The 20657-nt window shown below is 39.6% G+C and overlaps 1 protein-coding gene across 3 annotated transcripts in view; it reads right to left on the bottom strand.

The window, feature by feature from the left end:
- rsrc1 (arginine/serine-rich coiled-coil 1) overlaps positions 1-20657 on the bottom strand; it is a 100072-nt gene that overhangs the window by 29653 nt on the left and 49762 nt on the right. For all 3 annotated transcript variants that reach the window (XM_055226013.1, XM_055226014.1, XM_033977701.2), the window contains exon 6: positions 14520-14571. In XM_055226013.1, the coding sequence (XP_055081988.1) occupies positions 14520-14571 (52 nt within the window). The remainder of the gene's footprint in view (positions 1-14519; positions 14572-20657) is intronic.

The raw sequence follows: 20657 nt of genomic DNA, 5'->3' as shown, positions 1-20657 counted from the left end.
TTTGTTCTTTGCCACACAAAGCCGCCCACTCGGCCTCTCTGTCATGGCGCTCTCTCCATCGCGCTCTCCTCCTCTGTTCCCCGCATCACACCCACACAGGGCGTTACACAATCTATCCAAATGTACCGCGCTTTAAAACCCCATTACTGTAGCCCCTGTTGTTTTGTTCAGCACAATTAAAAAGACAGGCTCTTCAGGAGAATGACCGCCTCCCTGCTTTGCTCTCTCCTCCTCTGTGCGCCGGCATTGACCGAGGAGGAGGCGAGCAGGCCAGGCTTAGTTCCCCTAATTCCCAGGGTTTTGTTTGTATATAGGCTTACTTTGGGACCATTTGAAACTCACTCACTGCTGTGCCTGATCCCCGGCCGCAGCCAGACCAGTAAGCAACTTTAAAGCGCTACCGGCCAAAGAAAAGACTCGACACACACACGCAGATCAAGAGGCCGGCGAGGTCAAAGGGCGTCCGCATTGTTATTTCTCTAAGTAGTGACACACTTCAAACGTGGAGGCTTGTTCAGTAATGATTACCCAGGCAGGCACTGGCTGGAGGTTTGATGGTGTAATTTCAAGCTCTGGCCTTCCACACAATCGCACTGGAGCCCTGCAGGTTGGGCACAGTTCAAAGAGAGCGCAGGTAAATGAGAGAGCAGCATCCACTGGTCAGTCCTGGACACAAGGTCACTCACAGAACGTGCTGAAGGGAGAAGACGTGGCCAATTTAAGATGGAGGACAACACTCCATTATCCCTGAGGTTTAAATGAAACGGAATTGAATAAATTCTTTAAAACGGTTTGATTGAGAGCCAAAATAATGAGCTTGGCCGTTTCTATTTTTAAATAAGTAAAAAAAGGAGCTCCAAAACTGAGACTGTCCTTTTGTAAAGCATATTGGTTTGTGAGCAGCAAAGAAATAACTTCTTGGATTATGGTTAATATCTGTAATAACTATCTACAAACAAAGACTGGAATTAGGGAGGTTTATTCAGTTACCACGAACACTAGTGGCTATGGTAAGTTAATTGTAAGACTTTTAGAACCTATGGTATACTGTAAAATCATCTTTCAAGACGCAACACAGAGCACAACACGAGTCATGAATGTCAAGCCAATGAGCGTGCACGTGTGTGTGTACAAAGCCCAGTGTGTCAAGTCCACCACAAAGTTCAGTGTAGGCTTGTCATGATAATCACTGTATCAAATGGGTTATTTTTTGGCTATGCAATAAGATTTAAAAGGTTGAATTAATTACTTTACTATGACTCATTACAGATGCAAACTAAGTATTAAAGTGTTTCTTTCTGCTAAATGTTTATTGCAGGTCATGTTTTTTTTGTTTTTTGTTTTTTTTTACAATATCATACTCAGAATAGTTTTTGTGGTATAAATCTGCTCTTGGGTATTTGTGCTAGTGGTATAAATTAGTTTTCAATATTATCGTTTACTTCAGCAATATATCTCACTTCAAAGGGCTTAGATCAATGCCTTGGTAAAATGACATTTGCTTCACTGTAGGGTCAAAATGCTCAGAAACATATTTACTCACATGATGATAACGAAGTTCCAAACTGAAAACTGTTCAACTGCAAGTATTTTCTGGAGATATCCTTACCTTGTGGGGATAAAAATAATTAAAATGGACCAGTCTCAATACTCCAGAATTATGACTCTACTGCTGACATGTAAAAATATGACTCTAACATTTATAGCGGTACTTGATGCAATTTTAGGTAAACTGTTGACCCTGCCCTTCAAATGAGAGGCTACGATGTCTGGGAGCTGTCTTAAAGTGTTTTAAAGTGACGGCTCTGTAACTGACTTTCAGACACATTTGTTTTGTTTTTTTAAATCTACCGAAATACTCCTAATTTATCACGTTAATCCAACTAAAAAGTAAAAGTTTCCTACAAGTTATATATTGAATGTTTTAAACTCATTTGTAAAACCTAACAGCACTAAAACTTCATTGAGGACCTCAGACACTGAATTTAGATCTAATTAATCATTGGACCAACTGCAATCAGGCCACCATATTCAGACTAACCACTTCATCAACTTAATACATTAACAAGCCTTTCCTTAATAAGATATCTATATATTTAAGTCATAAATTATGCATTGGTTCTAGTATTGTTTGGGGATTTTAATTGGTGGGAATGTTATTTTTCATTGCTATCAAAACAGCACTAATCGGTAGGTTAGCAGTGCAGGCAGAATAAATTAATAGATAATGCATAATAGATGTGCGTGTGCAAATCCCATAATGGGCGCAAACACACACACAATGATCCAGTCTGTGCTCATATGCTCATGTAACTCTGTATGGGTCATATTGATCTTCCACTAAAGCTTTCAATAATAAAGTCCGGCCCCCACCAAAACACAGACAGAGGGGAAAGCTCCAAACTGGCTTAAAACCACTAATTACATCTGCGCTGAAAGGAAATCATTGATCAACAGCATTATGGGAAATTAAACTACCGCTCAAAAGAGGATCATGGTGAATGCACTGGCTTAGCAGGGTTTCACAGGCACAGCGCAGACAGGATTAAAACTACTGGACACAAGCTCATTATGGATCTACTGCACAATTTAACCCATCATAAAATCACCTAAAGCTGGTCATCTGAAACTAAACTGAAACTATCCACTTTTCAAATGAGTTTTGGATTTATACCTTACATGGATGAAAACTGAAATGATCTTAAATTCAGCCCTATGTGAGGCCTCATGTCCAAGACCTGTAGAAGGGTCCGCTGGGAGAATGAATAAAAGAAAGGGGCCCCTGCTGGTTCATGGGGCTATTGGTGCCCCGAGACCGCCGTAATCTGCTCCCCTGTCTCACCAAAATCTGTTCTCTGCTCCAGCCGCCACAACCCCAGCCCCGAAGGACCTCCAGCCGGCTACAGAGGGACTGCTTTAAGTTGGCTCACACATTATTGTAAATGGAAAAGAAGACAAATATAAAATCAGTCCAGCTGTTAATGTAATGTTTTTGCAAAAGCACTAATATGCAAAGAAAGAATTCTGTTTGTCTCAACTTGAAAAATGCAAAAATGTTCAAAGCTTGCTAATTAATTTCACAAATATCCACAGAAGAGACCCAGATAACCATTTAGAGACCTGGAGCAGCAACTATGTAATGCGAAATAAAAGCCAGAATGTTCCGCTTAAGTCTGTTAAGACAACAACTGTTTGACCAAACCCTGAGGATTCACTATTAGAACAATTAGACACTGCTTATTTTATTTTGGCCCTGAATATGAACATTCACTATCATCATGTTTTAGATGGTCTGCTTGCCAGTAGTGATCAACATGCAGTAGTAAACAACACAAGTTTTCATTGTAACACATTGTAAATACTCATCAGAAGAAAACTGCCAAATGCAGGCCACGGTTTAACTTGAAAAGCCATATGCCATTGGTATGATTTAAAAAGAGGATTAAACAGCAAACAATGTGCAACAAGTAATGAAAACCATCATATTTCTGTCTTTTCCATTGAGAACACAAACAAATACACCGGCCAAGTTATTTTATTCTGTAGCTCTAGCCAGAGATGAAATGTGTACAGTAAACACATCTTTGCTAAATCTACAGCAGGCTGCCACTTAGCACAAAGTTAGCTGCTTCCTCTCTACTTGTACTTACATTGTGCTCCAATCTACTTACACGAGCAAATCCAGGGCTTATATTACATAGAAATAAGCAGAGGATATTAGTAGAATGAGCTTACAGCAACATTGTTTAAACTGCGCTCTTTGAGGGAATGAGGACGAAAATAAGTAGTTGGCCACCATTTTTAGGAGGATTCAGAGGATGTTATGAAATGATTGTGAAGACCCTTTTTCCTATCAGATTATCTAAAATATAAGTCATCACAGGCAAGCCCCCCAACTGGCACAGGCCCTGTTTAGGAGATAAAGACTGATTCAAAAAGCAAGTAAGGTTCAAGATTATTTCTCAATATTTCACAAAATGGTTGTTCTCCGTCATCTTTTGCTACCAGTTCTTTTCAAAGACCCGTTTGAGCTCGGCCAAAAAACAAAAAAGCTGACACTGCCTCATCAAAGCTTTGGGGATTGGCGGTGCGGGCCAAGTGGAGATGTTGACAAGCGAGGGCAGCAAAAACGCAGAGGAGGAAAGGAGAAAAAAGTAAAATGTACCACCAAAAAAAAAAAAAAAAAAAACAGAAATCCCTGCTGTAATTCCCCAAGCTGTAATCCACTGGGTTTAATGGTGTGAGTGTGGGGATTATACAGTTATCATCTATGTTCATCCCAGCTCTTATGACTAGTGTCTGTGTGTGCGCGTGTGTGTGTTTGCGTGTGTGAGCGTGTGTGTGGAGGAAAGCCAGATTGTATAGAAAGCACAACAATGCGGGCTACAGGATTTAAACCCTTGCTCTCTATCACAGGAGCACATACCCTGGCCAATTCAGAACAATCCAGCCTATTCACTGAGGCTGATCCCACCGATTAGGCCTGATCATAACGACACGCCCCCCCAGCACAGAGATACAGTGTCATCTGCTTTATGTCTGCACTTGTCAAACATGCCATGGATTAGGGTCCAGCTGACAATCCGCTCTGTGGCGGCGTCAGTTTTCTTCACTTTTTTCTAACATGCCATCATTGTTAGTACAGGTACATCTTGATGGTCAAAGGTCATAGCAGCTACCTGATAATGTCTAATAGTTTACTGTTATTGGAAGTCAGATTATTTGATATCTATAGTAGCCTAGATCAGGAGTTCACCAAATCTATGTGTGCACCTTAATTTATTTATTAAATTATTTTTTGCCAAATAGATAAACCCTGCATTACAATAGTGCACTTTTATTAGAGTAATTAAGTAACATATAAAACAAATGATATGGCGTATTTTGTAACATACATAATAAAAACAACAAAATGCATGTTTTCTACTAGATCTCTTGCTTTTGTAACCTCTCTGGTATGCTTCCATCAGAGTCTTGAGACACTTCTGGAGCGAGAGTATAAACTTTGGCCAAAAACACTATTTCATAAAGCCACACATCAAATTGGCTTTATTTTGAGAATGAACAGAGCTGATCACATCAATCTGCACTCTGAAGTCTTGGGGCCAGGCTCACCTTGTACTTTGTCCTCCGCTCCTAAAAAGACATGAATCAAGCTGAGGGACAGATTAGCCTTTTGTAACAAGGGATAATGTTCAAAATGCTCAAAAAAAAAAACTGAAAAAAAAAACCTTTACTTTCACCATCGCCAAATACACGCTTGGACATCTCTCTTTTAAGCTAATTTATGGTGTGGAGACATTCTCACAAACGTACCCAAATGGAACATGTGTTGTGCAGATGTAGTAGCCACGAAAAAGGGCAGTTCTGTTCTGTGTGTGTTTATTAGGCCGCAAGAGTGAGTGAGCGAGAGACAAGAAATACCTGAAGAATGCAAATATATGAGCAGAAGAAAGAAGAGAAATTAAATGGACATTAATTCTGCCGCAGACATTCCCCACTTTCCAGCACAAGCAGATGAAAGCAATGGACTTGGTGATATTTATTTCTTCTTAAACAAGTTTCTGGGCTGGGAGAAGAGCCCACTGTTGGGAGGAGCGCGGTGCCCAGAGCTGGCCTGGTGCTAAGTTGACTAATTAGGGAGAAATAAATGAGTGAGACAAGATTAATAGACTGTTTATAACCCGTCACTAGTCTATCTACTTCCAGTGGAGAGCAGGGAGGTGTGGGGCGGGCAATGATTATAGAACGGGTATGATATGAAGACAACATTTGGAGAAATCACTTGTAGTCATCTGTAGAGCAGAAGTTATGTTTCTAAGATTCTTCCAAATATGCCTAATGTGATGAATAAGACGGGTAAATGACAAATCCTGATATTTCTTGCTATATGGAAAATTTACGTAACAGATATGCTGTAATGTTGTTGTTACTAACAACACGAAAACTAGTATCCAAACTAGATATTCAATTGAACAAGTGCTGATGCTGAAGAAAATTGTAAAGACAAGAGTTGAGGCTTGAATAGTTTTAAAATGTAATCAGTTATCGTGACAATACTACTCACATAAGGGCAAAGGTCGGGCAAAGGTGGGGCAACAGTTGGATGGCATTAACCCATCAGCAAGTACTACAAACATCACCCCTTCACACAAATCTAGTCACAGTGGCTGTTGAAACAGGAAGGGCATCCAGTATAAAAATCTGAAAAATGAATTCATTGTCCAGTCAAAAAAGAAATATAATACAAAAAGCGAGCAAGCAGATGATGTCAATGGAGATGTATTGATACAGTTTAGCAAAATGTTAGATAATGTTTAAACCTCATAATGTCTATTGCTACTGAATGACAGGGGCAACAGGTGAGGGCATCTCTGATTATGTTTTATGAAGTGAACAAAATAAGACTGGGAGAGGCCTGCGAGGGCAGAGAAAAATTGAAAAGGAAGGAAAAGACAGAAGATGAATGTGCGTTAGTTAAGACGGTAACATTGCAATCTGCACAAAATTAGGAGTCCATTAGAAGTTTAAAACAACTCCAGACTTCCATGTGTGGCTGAGGCCTGGAACGTGAGATTGGAGCCGACAGGTGTCTAAATGTTTATCAGCTATTCCTGTGTGTGTGAGTTAGGGGGAAAAATGACCCGCACTAATCTAATTCATACTAACAATTACTTTGAAGCACGGCTGGTGTGGCAGGAATAAAACATGGCTGTTTAAACCTATTGCAGTCACTATAGCATAGCACTTGGCACCGGAAATCTAACTCTTGGGCCCTATATGAAGATAAATTAAATGGAGAGCTTGCTACATTATTTCACCGCCCTTGTCATGAAAATATATACTCCTTAACAAGGCTATTTTATTCTTAAAAAGTAATATGTTTTCCTCCAAGTTTGCAGTAAGCGGCACGCACCTAGAACAGAATGCCTAATGACTTCCCAGAAACAAATAAAGTCGCATTTGAATATGGAAAATTAAACTAATCCAAAGGTACCTTCCGTAACCACATCCAACACGCCCGTTTAATGTTGCAGTTTATGTTTCACTAAAATGAAAACAAGATGTGGAAAATGCAAATGAACAAAGTGTTTTGCATTGGAACATTAAATAAAGGTAGTGAAATTCAAACAGCCGCATATTAACTGAGCCATTTTCTACTGTTAGGAATGGCATCGTGAGATTATTAAAGTTATTTTATACAGAACTTTAGTGAGGTGTCACAATGTTTTTAGCTAAACAGAGACTACTACTTTTTATGACTGTTTCAAAAAAGGCCAATGATGTGGCAAGGACATCGTTTATTATTTTTGTGTGGATGCAGATCATTTCGTAGCGTTAAAGCCAGGAGTAAAAGATATTCTATTGAGAATAACAACCCAAAACACTATTATTAATCCAAAGAGAATGTAGACCAAAGTACAAGTTTGAGTCCGGATAAGGGCGATATATATTTATCGTTGCCAGATGGACTAGTGTCTTACCAGGAGTCTATTTTTTTCTTTTCTTTCACATATTTGACATTTTCTTTCTAATTGAGTTAGGATTGAGAGTATTTTTGTGAATGAATACACATCTGAGTCAATTTCTATAGACATTTTTTTTTTTTAAATCTGACTTAATCATCATCTCCAACCTCAGTTTTATTAACAAATCCTGACATACCTAGGGCTGAAGCTATTGCTCACTGCTGGTGTATTTGGGTGAATTTGTTGCCAATTTGTTGCCTTCCAGTGGAAAAGTAAACGTAATAATAATGAGGGTGAGAAATTCATTAAACATGTGTATGAAATAGTTTTGAAGAGCAGAAGATTCATGTGGATGTTCACGCGCTGCATAATCATGCCTCCGTCTGCTCGCCTCACTCTGCCATAAAACATTTCATCTGCGCCGAACACTTTCTGAGGCTTTGGAGCGGCGTGCAGTAAACACCCCCCATACGGCTCCATTTCCCCCTGCGTCTATCTCTCCCAGTGCCAGAACCCACAATCATAAAATTATTAAAATGCTGTTTGGCTGCCATTAATCAGTGCTGGGGATAAATCCTGGTGTGGAAGTGACAGAGGATTAGTCACATACCTCTTGGCCTCAACAGACAGAGAGTAATGAGCACGGGCCGAAGCGGGTCAATCATAAACTCATCAAATGCGTCATTTAATTTCTTCATTTAGACAAACACAATTTGTTTATGGGAAAGATATCAGGTGTTGTGGAATGAGGAACGGCGCTGAAATGTAGCTACATTAATCAGGGCTTGATTACACGCGACTCCGCGGTTGTTTATCCTAATTTCATTCATTTCCATCAACAAAGCAAACACAGACGAACACAGCCATTAGTGATGGTTGGGGATGGCACAATTACAGGCGCGTATTAAATAAAGTGATGATGAATGGTCCAATACAAACTAAAACAAAGGGGTTTTTATTACTTCTATTCTGCATCTGCCTCAGCCCCTGTGTCTGTGTAAATGGGAGGAGAACTTCTTTTAACTCCACTTTTAGACCACACAAATTTTAGGAAAAATAACAACTATGAAAGACTAACCGGCTTGTTTGAAATGACAGTTAGTCACACAATATATGTTACCAAAATTCAGCCGTGTACATAAAAAACCTCTGATGTAGTTACTTTTTAATTGAAATCAGCGGGTGAGCTTGTTATTGAAGCATCTTATACACCAATGCATTTTTTTTATACCTTTGAGCAAACACAGTGTCAACAAACATACATTTACTTAGACCCATGGATGTCAAACGAGCACATGAAAAAGTGACAGCAAATTATTTTTTTTTTCTTGATCATGCAAATATATTAAAGGGACTAGACCACACATGTGTGGCTTGTTGATGTTGTGCGAGTTACAGGACAGCATGGGGTGTCGACTGTGTGCAAAAAAAACTTTAGCACATTCATTAGCAAAGCATTTATCTGGCAGCTAGCATAATAAGCCTTGAAGCTGTCAAGTAGTACATCCAATCAATTCAATCACCATTTACAGATCCTAATGGGATATGCGCATGAAGGCCAAGGTGGGTCTATTTATAACAGCAATGCAAACCATCCATTTTCTAAATCCGCTTCTTTCACTTCAGGGTCAAAGACCGCTGTGGCTTAAGGACATCAAATTGCCTATCAACTACTTCATTGCAAAAACACATTAAGACTCGCTTATGGCTGAACTAAGAATATTAAACAACTACTGCAGTCATGTCACCATTTTATGGTTGGTAATGTGTCCACATTACTTAGGACTATTCTGAATTGAGTCATCTGTATTTTAAGTGCTGCTTGTCACCAATAATTACACAAAAAAAATGCATGAAAATAAAATGTTGAAATAAGAAACTGGAGTGACATTACAAGGCCAACTAAAAAGTGAAATGTTAAAAAGTAAAAAATAAGCTATTGTCATTGAGACATAAATTAACTCCAGCCATACATTTGTGTGATCAAGATCTCTACATAACCTTTCCACACATGGGAATTCAAAACACTCAATCAGTAGTGCACTGAGACCTGCTACATTGAGGAAGTATACGTTTTAAACGGTGACAATTCAATAAGACTCCTGTGAGTGGTGTACATAGCCTCTTTTCCTTCTCATCTCTCACTTGGCAATCTTTGCATCCAGCTTCTTTCCCCACCCCTCCCCAAAACCCCGAGTGCTTGCCAGCGGTCCAAGGTAATTAAATTACTTAGCAAAGTTTACTTAACAGTAAATGGTTAGCAAAATTTAAGGTGATTGCAAATTTGCTTTCATTCCACTTCAATGGCTGGCCTGTTTAAGGCTCGTCTGCAAATAATTAGCACATACATTTGCATCAAAATCGTTTATGCCATATGCTGCAAAATTATGGAAAGCAGCAAATTAAAAATATTCTTTTTCTGTTATGGAAATGTCTACATGTGGAGAGGGGGAAGAGGGAGGGGCAGAGGAAGACATCACCATGTGTCTCCAAACACTGACAACAAGGATGAGAGAGAAACGCAGGAAGGGAGGAGGGAGCAAAATGATTCAGTTTGGATTTGAACATACTCAGAGCGGCCTTTTTCAAGAGCGCACCAGATGCTGTTTGAAATCTGCCCACAAAGAGAAACAAAGCGCGCGCCATCGCTCCTTCTCCACCGGTCTCTCCATCACATCCACAAATCAGAGAGTTCCCGCTAAGTGGCTGACATGCTCTACTCATTGGTTCAGTATAGACATTTCCCTAAAGAAACTTAATTTGTGCAGTCCAAACATCCCAATACAGTGCAAACAGAGAGTTAAAATACAGGAGTAAGAAGACTAATGAGCCATATTATTTCTGAGAATATCTGACAGTCAAGGGAATTGCTTTATATTGCATCCATAAAACATAAAAATCAATAAGAAATAAAGGTCTTATCTATCAAGTTCAGAGGTTAATAAGTCCCTTGATAAAAGTATAGCTTCTCCAGATAAGACAATTTCTCCATGGAGATAGATCGGGTTTATGCTATACTGAGGAAGATTATTACCAAAGGAACAACATTTCCTTGCAAACAAACAAGAAGCACTCCATCAGCCCAAATAAGTCAGATTTGTAGAAAGATGCAAGTTCGCGCAGTAAGGATGTATGTCTTTCCAGTGCAATAAACACAAAAAAACAACAAAACAAACATATACAAAATAATAATAAAATCATGGGGTAAAAAGTTACATACTGTGGCTGTAAGTACATGTACACGCAACACACTCAAGCCTTTTAAATATCTGACTGTGAGGCAGGAACCTGTGCAGATCACTAGTTGTGCCTTGGGCCAATTGGCTGCTGTTAAACTCTTATCCAGGTATTATTTAGACCCCGTCTGAGCGGAGGCCACGTGCCCCCCTTCTGTCTCTATGACTCATAATTATGGCTTTTGAATAGGGCAGTGAGGTAATGGTCCATAAACCCACTTGATCAGCGGCTGCACACAGTCAATTACAGGACACTTGACATGCCCCCCCCCCCCCCCCCCCCCCGCTCCTAAAGAACAACCCCCGGTGACATACCTGCAGATGTAAAGGGGATTTCTGCCACTGGTACTCTGCAATTGTTTGGGCCATTTGAATTAGGAGGCTGTATGTTAGGCCTTAAGTTGCCATAGGGTGGAAAGAGATGAATAAATGTCAGGACTTACCAGTGGGGATTTGAGTCATCAACGTATATGCAATAATAATTACATAAAATGATGCCAAACAAAAAGGTGAACTGTGAAACCTTTCTGCTTAAATCCAGCCAGGTTACAGGCCATATCTGTGAAGAGGCAGGCCTGCTCACAGTAATAATGACTGTTTCTCAATGTTTTTAGCCCTAAATATCTGTAGCTGAATAAATGCCAATTGTAGACTCCCACCAGAAAAGTTATCAAATTGGATTGTTTACCTTTAAATTATGATTTGGCGATCATTATAAAGTGCAATCCACATACCAGATCTGTCTAGTTATAAATCATGACCTGGAAAATAAAACTTCTTGAGGAGGCATTATTTGGATGTTTCTCCTCTTAGTATTTCCAGGTAACACAAACACAAACGCCTTGTTAACATTCTTGTGTTTTAGATGGCATCCTGCTGTTTGTACAACAACACGTTAAACAAGGACAACGCATAGTTAGGAGCTGTTAGTGGGCATTTCCCTTGTGGCTCTACTGTACACAGAAAATCCCCTCAACCCTAAGTGCACATTACCTGAGACAAGTGCTCACAACACTGCCCCAACCAAAGGAAAACATAACCATGGTGACGAAAATGGGTACTGCATCCAAATTGGTTCTGACTGATAGCATACAAAAAATAAACAAGCAGGCATGATGCTGAGAAAAATAAAATGTATGCAAATCCATAGATGTCTGAACCTCACTGGCCCAGGCCAAACAAAGGGCGGCACCCTCCTAAACGCGGCGCATTAGGCCTTTGGTTCCTGAGGGGGTAAGGTGACACCCTCCATGTATGTGGTCTGTCCAGCACACATCTGTCAGTCCTAAGGGGATGGGCCAAGACGCAGCAAAAGAAGCACAGGGCTGAGAATAGGGCAGTGTGTGTCTGTGGGACTCCTGCTGTGGCTGAGAAGGCTAATTCTCCATATTTACTGTGGACGAATTAGTGTGTGATTGCATGATGTTGCTAAGCTTGCACTAAGCGACTACCCCCCATGCATTTGTATGATCTCCTCATCATAAACATACAGTGTATTAATGGAAAATGTGAACTAAAACAAAACTGCATTCCTTCTTCAACAATGTGAATAAAGTGACAAATTACAATTAAACATTATAATAAAGCAAGTCAATTAGATCTACAATATTGACTTGTAAACAATCAATTTACATCAATTTATAGTATGTGCCCCTACATTTTGTGGTTGTGCTCCTAAAAGATTCAGGGGCTCCTGGAAGAAATGTTAGCCTGGAGCCCTGAGTGTATAACTGAACTTAAAAATATGCATGTTTATTATGGTGTTATCATGAATATGTAGTATATTCATGATAACACCAAATTAAAGATACATATATGCTTTACAGGCATTTGTCAGATGCAGGTGTCCAAAAAGTAAAACCAGATGAAAAAACATTTGAATAAAGTTGATGCAGACCAAAGAGGTTGGGCCAAGTTCATGTTTCCAATGATCCAATAAGATCCAATAAGAGTGTTTGTTTTGCCACCGACAAAAGTTAAAAAGGGAGGGGGCGTAGGTTTTGATGACCCTTACCCCCCAGGTCCTCCGTGGGTGTCCCTCGGATGACCTGCAGAATAATACTTGTAATAAAAAGGATTTTGTAGAGAAATGGACAATATTTTTTTAAATGTTATGTTTATGATAACCTTATTCAAGACCACTTTTCAAGGAAATTGATTAGATATCATATCAACGATATGCAACACGTACAACATGACCCTTTTCACTCAGAGACTGAGACGCTTTTTATAAATCAATAATTTGCAGTGTGCAGATTTAATAACAGTTGAATTAATATTTAAGGTAAGTGTTGTCAATGGTGCATGTGTGTGTTTGATATGTAGGCCAAGAAGGAAGTGACCCATAAACACATCTCTGAGGCCCTTTCATTGGGGGCCAGTGGAGCCCCTCCCCTCTCTCTCACCTCCTCATCTTCTCTCACACACTAAGCCCCCAGTGAGCGCTAAGCAGGCCAGCGGGCCAGCCGAGGGGGCTCATTACAGGTCCACAGAGCCCCCAACACAAAGGCCTGAGCCGCTTTAGCCACGGGATGATCTGCTCTCTACTGACTAGAGAGAGTCCATAGACGGACAAAAGGAGGGAGCGAGGGAGGCGCTGGAAAAGAGCAGAGCACAGGAGAGCCGCAGGCTTTAAGGATGTCAGGAGACCCCGAGAGAGAAAGGCTGGCGGGCTCTCACAGAGGAACGGAGGGGAGAGGGAGGAGGAGGTGGCTTAAGCTGCGCGGCTACGTCAGGACATTAGCATTCACGCTGCCTCCCAACATCTGCTACTTCCTTCTAGGCCTCTGTCAGTCATCTCTTACAGCCCCATTTGTCCTGTCTACACACAACAACAAAACAAAGACGGACAGGCAAAACATACCATTTTACCAACTCCAAGGTCAAATTATAGCATGTTTCAGGTACAGTCATCACAATGATGCACAATCTATGATATGTATGTATAACACAAATGTTCAAAAAGCTATTTGAGCTTTGATGAGTACTAAGATAATTACATATTTCTTTACAAATATTTCTGCCTCCAATTATGCATAAATTCCTATTAATGAAAGCAGTTGGCCAAAGCCCGAAACAGCAGACTGAGTGTGTTGTGATGGCTATGATTTTGGGGCACACAGTCCTGATCAAGTCCTGGAACTGCACTGACCATCTTTGACTGAGCCATAAACTGGTTCTTAAGGAAGAGTCTCGGGAGAGGAAAACCAGAGACATGTCCGGAGCTCAAATCCTCTCGCTCTAGTCTCGAGTCTGACCCTAAGCCTGTGTCTGCTGCACCCGTCTGGCGTAAAGCACTCAAAGCCATATGCTCAGTTTTATGATGCCTCACCATTAGTACCACATTAGCCTTTTAGTGGTGGCGGCGTGGGTGTCAAACACAAACAGTGCTGCGCAGAATGACGGCATGGGAAGGGAAATAACGTCTCATTCACCACAATCACAGTATGAACCTAGTATCTGAATATTATGCCAAATTTCCTCATTGCAGGAAAGGTTTACAAAAAAGAAAGGACATGCATAGATAAAAAAATATATATTTAAATTGTTTTTGGGATATTGAAAAAAAGACAAGCGAAACAGAAAATAACTGATTAAAAATAAAATGAGCAGAAATGTACAGCATAAACTTTCAATGTATAAAGTAATTTCTGCACTTTTTAGGTTCATTTTACATTCCATTAAATTTTAGCACATTTTGATGCTTTGCCATAATATTGCCTGAATATTGTCAGTAGCAAAAATGTTTTGTATTACGTATTCACCTTACCTTGTTAATGTATTGACTGCTCTATACATGAAGAGGGGGACTTACCTGCGGCTTGTAAAACCAGTTGCATTCGGACCTTGGCCTGTTCAGATGGAGTCTGTAAAAAACATGACAGATGGTTAAGTATACAAATTAAACATCTAATACTGTGTTATGCAGACCTAAGAATAAACATTATGAGTGGTACAGTATCATCCAGTCAAATCATTCATGATAGTGGACCTGGACTAACAAAATGTAAATTATACAAGTGAAAACCATGGCACACAAGGATTCAAAAGAACCAAACATATTCTATACAATCATTCTCCAGAGAACACTCATTTCAGTACATTAACAATCCTATTTTTTTTATAGAAATGTGTTTTACAAGAGATTGATTAGAATGTGATGTAAAACATAAGACATGCCACATTATATTAACTTGTTGCAACACAAAATTTCTTAACAATCAACATTTATTATTTCAGAGTGTCCTACAAAGTCGTAACACATCAAAACGCATCATTGCTGACAGGACAGACTCAAAAAATAGTCAGATAGCATCATCTCTGTAAAAATATACTCCTGTCCTTGTGGAGTAACAGGGGACACTTAGCGCGCTGGTTGTGAATTGTCTAAAAACACAAAGTACCAACACATCAGCCACACCAGGGAGAATCAATGAGAGAAAGATGAAGAGAAATTTAGCAACAAAGAGAGAGAGAGAGCGGTGAGCGAAGGAGAGCGAAAAACAAAAGCTGCTGTAACAAGTCTACAGAGAGACAGATAAGAGGGCACCGGGAGCACATTTTACAGAGATCACAGCCCATAACTCCTCATAGTCTCCTATCCTATCAAGTGTGCATGAGAGAGTGCACTACAACCAAGGGGAGGGCCTCTGACAGCTGTATCTTCTGACATGCCCTCAATAGACTCTTGCTGTAATTCCAATATCACTGCTATTAGATTTGAGAGTCTTAATTGTCACGGAAGAATGATGGCTAGGACACATTGGAGATTTTCAGAGGGACTGGAGGCTCTTGTTGCCATGAAGCGACAAAGAGCGTGAGCAGGATTACAGAGAAATTAAATGCTAATGTGGAAGGGATCGGAATCAGTTGCCTGGCTGGGAGCATCATTTAGATGACAGTTTGTTCTCATGGAACTCTACCATGCACCACCCACAGCAAAAAAAAATGATTTATCAAACTGTAAACTTGTCACTTTGTAAAAATGTCACTTTTGCCTGGCAGTTGGGGGAAATATAATGACCCTCTTTAATGTACCAGTGTCAGAAGCTGAAGTCTGGAGTCTGTCTGAAGAGTATGTGCATGCGTGCGTGTGTGTGTGCATGTGTGTGTGTGTAGCAGGTGACAGTAGATCACAGTCTTGCTAACTGGCTTGGCGTGATAGTTGAAATGTAAAGATACACACATTTTCAGTTAATTCTTGTTTCTTGGTTGAAAAACAATTTTTAACATTGAAATGCCAAAGAACTACGGGTTCGGGTTTTAGATCTTTAGACACTGTAAAATATTTTGTCTATAATCTTTGTGATTTTGGTAAAGTTATGACCAGGACAAGGAATGCTACATTTCAGCTTTAAGAAAATAGAAAATCAATTATGTCACTCTATGTCCAATATTTGCTATCAAGATTTTGCCACCCTATGGCACTGAATAAAGATTTTAGGGATATCTATTTTGCTTATAATGTAATATTTGCTCTTTATTATTTATTTGGGTCCCCAGCCCCACTCTAGATGAGGTCCTTAATATTTGCTCTCAAACTCATAAATATATAGAGAAGACATATTTAACTAAATGCCCTCTAATGGTGATCTTATGATGTTTAGAATGAATCATCTTAAAAGAAATCCATTTAACATGGCTGGATTCACAATCATTTCCTGAGCTGTAGTACAGTTAGTCATACAAAGCAGTAGCCTATCATGGCATAACCGAGCAGATAATTGTGCATGCTGAGCAATCATCTTAGTTACAGTTTATTACGCCGCCCCCTCACTAATTACATTAGCATTTGTTTACATTGGCCTGGAGGCATGTGTCCGTGCTTCTTCAATGCACACACAGCAGCAAAATTATCCCTGTAATGCAACACTGGGTCACATGGGAACACAAACTTTTCTGTTTCATCAGGAATAAACTTTTAGCTTTGTCTTGATATGAATCCAATGATACAATCAACTGCTGTGCCCCTCATCGCTCCAAACATTCAGACTACCATTTTAACTGAGGTGCAAATACACAGAAATCAAACAGGGAGGCTAATGAGTGGGTTTCTCTAAGGCTGTACGACTAAATAAAGACTTAAACAGGCTAATTAATATCTAATTATCATTACAAGTGCCGAAAAACGCAAGTCAGACAGCAAATATGCAAATGGCACACACGAGCTAGAAACAATTAAATGCACAAAAACACACAATTATTCCCTTCCAGACAAGCCATCTATTTTTGTCTCTAATTCGGCCATATACAACTGTTTGAGCAGTGTGTAATTCATTAGTAAACAATAAAAGGGTGGTAATTGTGCTCCCTAGAGGTAGATCTGTGTCCCCCCCGCTGGGAGGGAGGCCCCCCCTGCATCTGAAGAGCCTTCTTCCCGCAATTACAAACGTAATGTTCACAAATAAATATAAAGAACAAAGGCAGTCAGAGGAAGCTGAGAAGGACTGAGGACTGAGGACTTGTGTTTTCTCCATCTACAAATAATCACACAGAGACTAAAGGACCAGCAGACACAAGGAGACAATACACAGATGGAAAGATGCTCTTCATTTCCTCTGATCTCCGACAAAGTGCACAAGAGTGAGAAAGTCTTAACTGGAGAAGAGCTGAGGGTGATGCTGTGCTTTTGTGTTTGACTAAATAACTGAGCTAGTGCAAAGACCAGTCTAGTTAAACACTAACTGGTATGTATTGGTTTTAGCCTCTTTCTCAGACTTCTGGCAATGCTAAAAATGTAAACCAATGCTTCACTGGCCTTTAAATGTCAGAATTCAACAAAAAAGATATAAAGGCCCAAGACAATTAAATATATAAAACATTGTGCTCAATTATACAGATTAGAGTAAATCCCAAAACAGTAAAGCTACAACAGATCAAGTCTTCTATTTATTTAGCGCAACAGTGCATCTATTACACCAATATTAGAATAGCAATACAATGTTGAGGCCTCTGGGAATGCCACGTGCCGTAGTGAGTGGTAGCAGCCTACCATCACCAAATATGGAATGAATTAATAACACAATGTACAGCGCATTGGATGTCTTGAAAGGCACTATATAATTCCAATGTATTTAAAAATTAATATTATTATAATAATTCCACATTTGTCTTTTTGTGCTAGCCAAGTTCTGGCAGCCCAACTAGATGCACATAAATTACTTACAAGTTGTTTCAAAGCACAATGTTTGGAAATCACTGCTCAAAACTACTTGTTGCTTGACATGAGCTTTTTTTTTTGTGAGAAATACACTTGCTTGCTGTATACTAAATGACTACCTTGAAACGACCTTATTTAAAATGTCTCTCAAAACTTTCAAAAACTGCCACCACTATAGCATCATTGAGCGTAACATTAATCCTAATTGCTCTGACGCAACCATTATTTACTGTCAATAAAGCATTTCAATATGTGAACTCATGGCACCCACCTCGCCTAACTCTCTTTATATGCCCCAATATTCATCTCATTATGTTCTTAAAGTCTTCATCTGTTTCCATTTTCTTTCATTTGTTGCATTTCACTCAGCCTTGCTCTGCATTTCCTCCTCACGCTCCCTCCCAACTCCTAAACAACTGTGCTGCTATATCCCATACCCAAAAGAGGACAGAGGAAAACAGAGTCCCTCCAAAATGTAATATTTCTGTTTTTAATATCGAGGTCTATAAGATCAGGGCAGAGATGGGTTCCATGGCAATATGTTTATTTATATATTTTATGAGAAGCGGGGAAAAAAATCAGCCTATCAGTGTATGCATTTAGGGAGGGGTCTGAGCCTCTGCATCGGAGCTCATCTTATATGAAAAATAATGTTGTGTATGGCTATACTTTTATATATAATGGCAATATGGGATCAGGGCTTCTTTTTACAATGTGCCATACTTCAGGCTAGGGCTAACAGCATTTTATGGCCCGCCAGCAGTTCATCTTCATGTCTCGGGCAGGCAGGAGCACTGCATAATAATGTCGTTTCCTGTCCCCAAATGCTATTTCACAGGCCGTGGCTCATTTCTCAAACTTCACCACTTTTACAATTTCCCAAACTTTTATTCCCGTCATTATTACCAACAAGATTTCATTACGTATTTAGAATGTAAACAAGTCTGAGTAATGACACTCCCCCGTCTCCCCGGAATCATTCCTGCTGATGGCTCGGCAGCCGCTGCTATCTACGATGCGCAAAATTTATCCGTACACACAAAAAGCCCACACACAAGCCACCATACATTTAAACTGCTACTCCCATCCATTTATTCACTAGTGTGTGGATGTGCTTGCATGTATGTGCTGCCGATAAAGGGGGTGGCAGTGGTGATGGCAGCGGTGGTGGGGTGTAGTTTTATACTCAACTCACATAAATCATGTAGAAGAAAAATGAGCAAATGTGCAGGCTAACTCATCTTCTCCCCATCCGGAGAAAATGAAATTCACTGGAATACCTATCAAAACTGCAATCATCCCGAGATAATATCTTCTTTGGTCTATCTGCACTTTCCGATTTAATTTCCTCCATGCCCTTGACATCCAGAGATGCCATTAAGATGAAGCACATACAGTAAAGCCACTAGTTCTTGCCTATTGATGTGTGAAAATAGCTGTTCTTAATGTCATGTCATCATTTGGAAATTAATGCGATCATTCTTTTGTTTGTATTGGTATATTATGGTCAATTAGGCAGAAGTCCGTGGGCAATTATGCATAGTGCAAAAATATTTGATATGCAAGAGACTACATTTGAGAAATTCTCTCCCTTCTCTTCCACAAAAGAATGACATACAATTATGTCTGGGCCTGCCCCGTGTCAGAGGTCACTCAAATTACTCCATCATTTAGCCTGTGCCGTTGAGATGAGAGAGAGAGAGAGGGAGAGAGTCATCCCCCTTTCTTATATCTACAGTTATGCCCCCACCAGCACCAAACCTTGCTGCTACATCAAATATCATGCAATCATTAGTGTAATAAGCATGGAAATGTGTTTGCAGATTATCAACACCCCGTCCCCTCTGTGTTATTGCTATAGAATCTCTTTGCATGTGCCACTGCAGCCTTATCTGGTGTAATCTTATTGGGGGATAGGATAGACAGCAAAATACACAGGACAGACCAGATAAGGCAAGTGTTTAATGAGTTAATTTAACAAAATGAAATAAAGATGGATAAAGAACAGAAGTAATTACATCAAATTTGTGGTGCTTAACTTGGGTGAACCTTTAATTTATTTTATGTTGAGGACAAGGAGCTGCAGAGGAGTTGAAAGTGTTACGACCTCAGCTGCTGCCTCCTATCTATCATTAGAGCAACCAGACAGTTTAACCTAAACTTTTCAACCCACAGAGGGACATGTGAAGAAAGCCATTTTTAAAGCAAATGGGGGCTGTATACTTTTCCCAAGCAAGGCATAAACGTACAAGCTTGAACTTTGTAAACAATTTAAATTGGAAACTACAAAACAACAAAACTGCTCTAGCTTTGTAGTTGCTGTAACAAGCGGCAATGTAATTATGTAATCATGTTGCAATGACTGTTTGTTTTTTATTTTAAATAAATAGATATAGATACAGTAAATGAATAAAAGAAAAAACTCATGGCTAACCTTACATTTAAATAAAAAAATTAACTGCATATATATATATATATATATATATATATATATATATATATATATACATATATACACACACACATGTATGCACGTACAAAATTTGTTGTTTTTAGGGCATGACCTTAGGTGAACCTACAACCTTGGAATGAACTGAATCCCACTGTCTACTTACCACTGTCTTCATCAACCACCTCTCCACTAAACTAATGAAGTCTCCTCGGTCACTCTCTTCTCAGCTCCTATCCATCCCTGCTCTGTGTGGACGATAAAACAGTGAATACAGCTGCTGAATGAGCCTGTAATCCTACAGAAGAGGCCACTTATTGATCGAGCTCCTGGCTTTCCTCTAC

The sequence above is a fragment of the Periophthalmus magnuspinnatus genome, chromosome 13 (assembly GCF_009829125.3).
Source record: "Periophthalmus magnuspinnatus isolate fPerMag1 chromosome 13, fPerMag1.2.pri, whole genome shotgun sequence".
Classification (NCBI taxonomy): Eukaryota; Metazoa; Chordata; class Actinopteri; order Gobiiformes; family Gobiidae; genus Periophthalmus; species Periophthalmus magnuspinnatus.
Note: the sequence above shows the minus strand (reverse complement) of the source record. Positions and strands in the feature narration are given on the sequence as shown.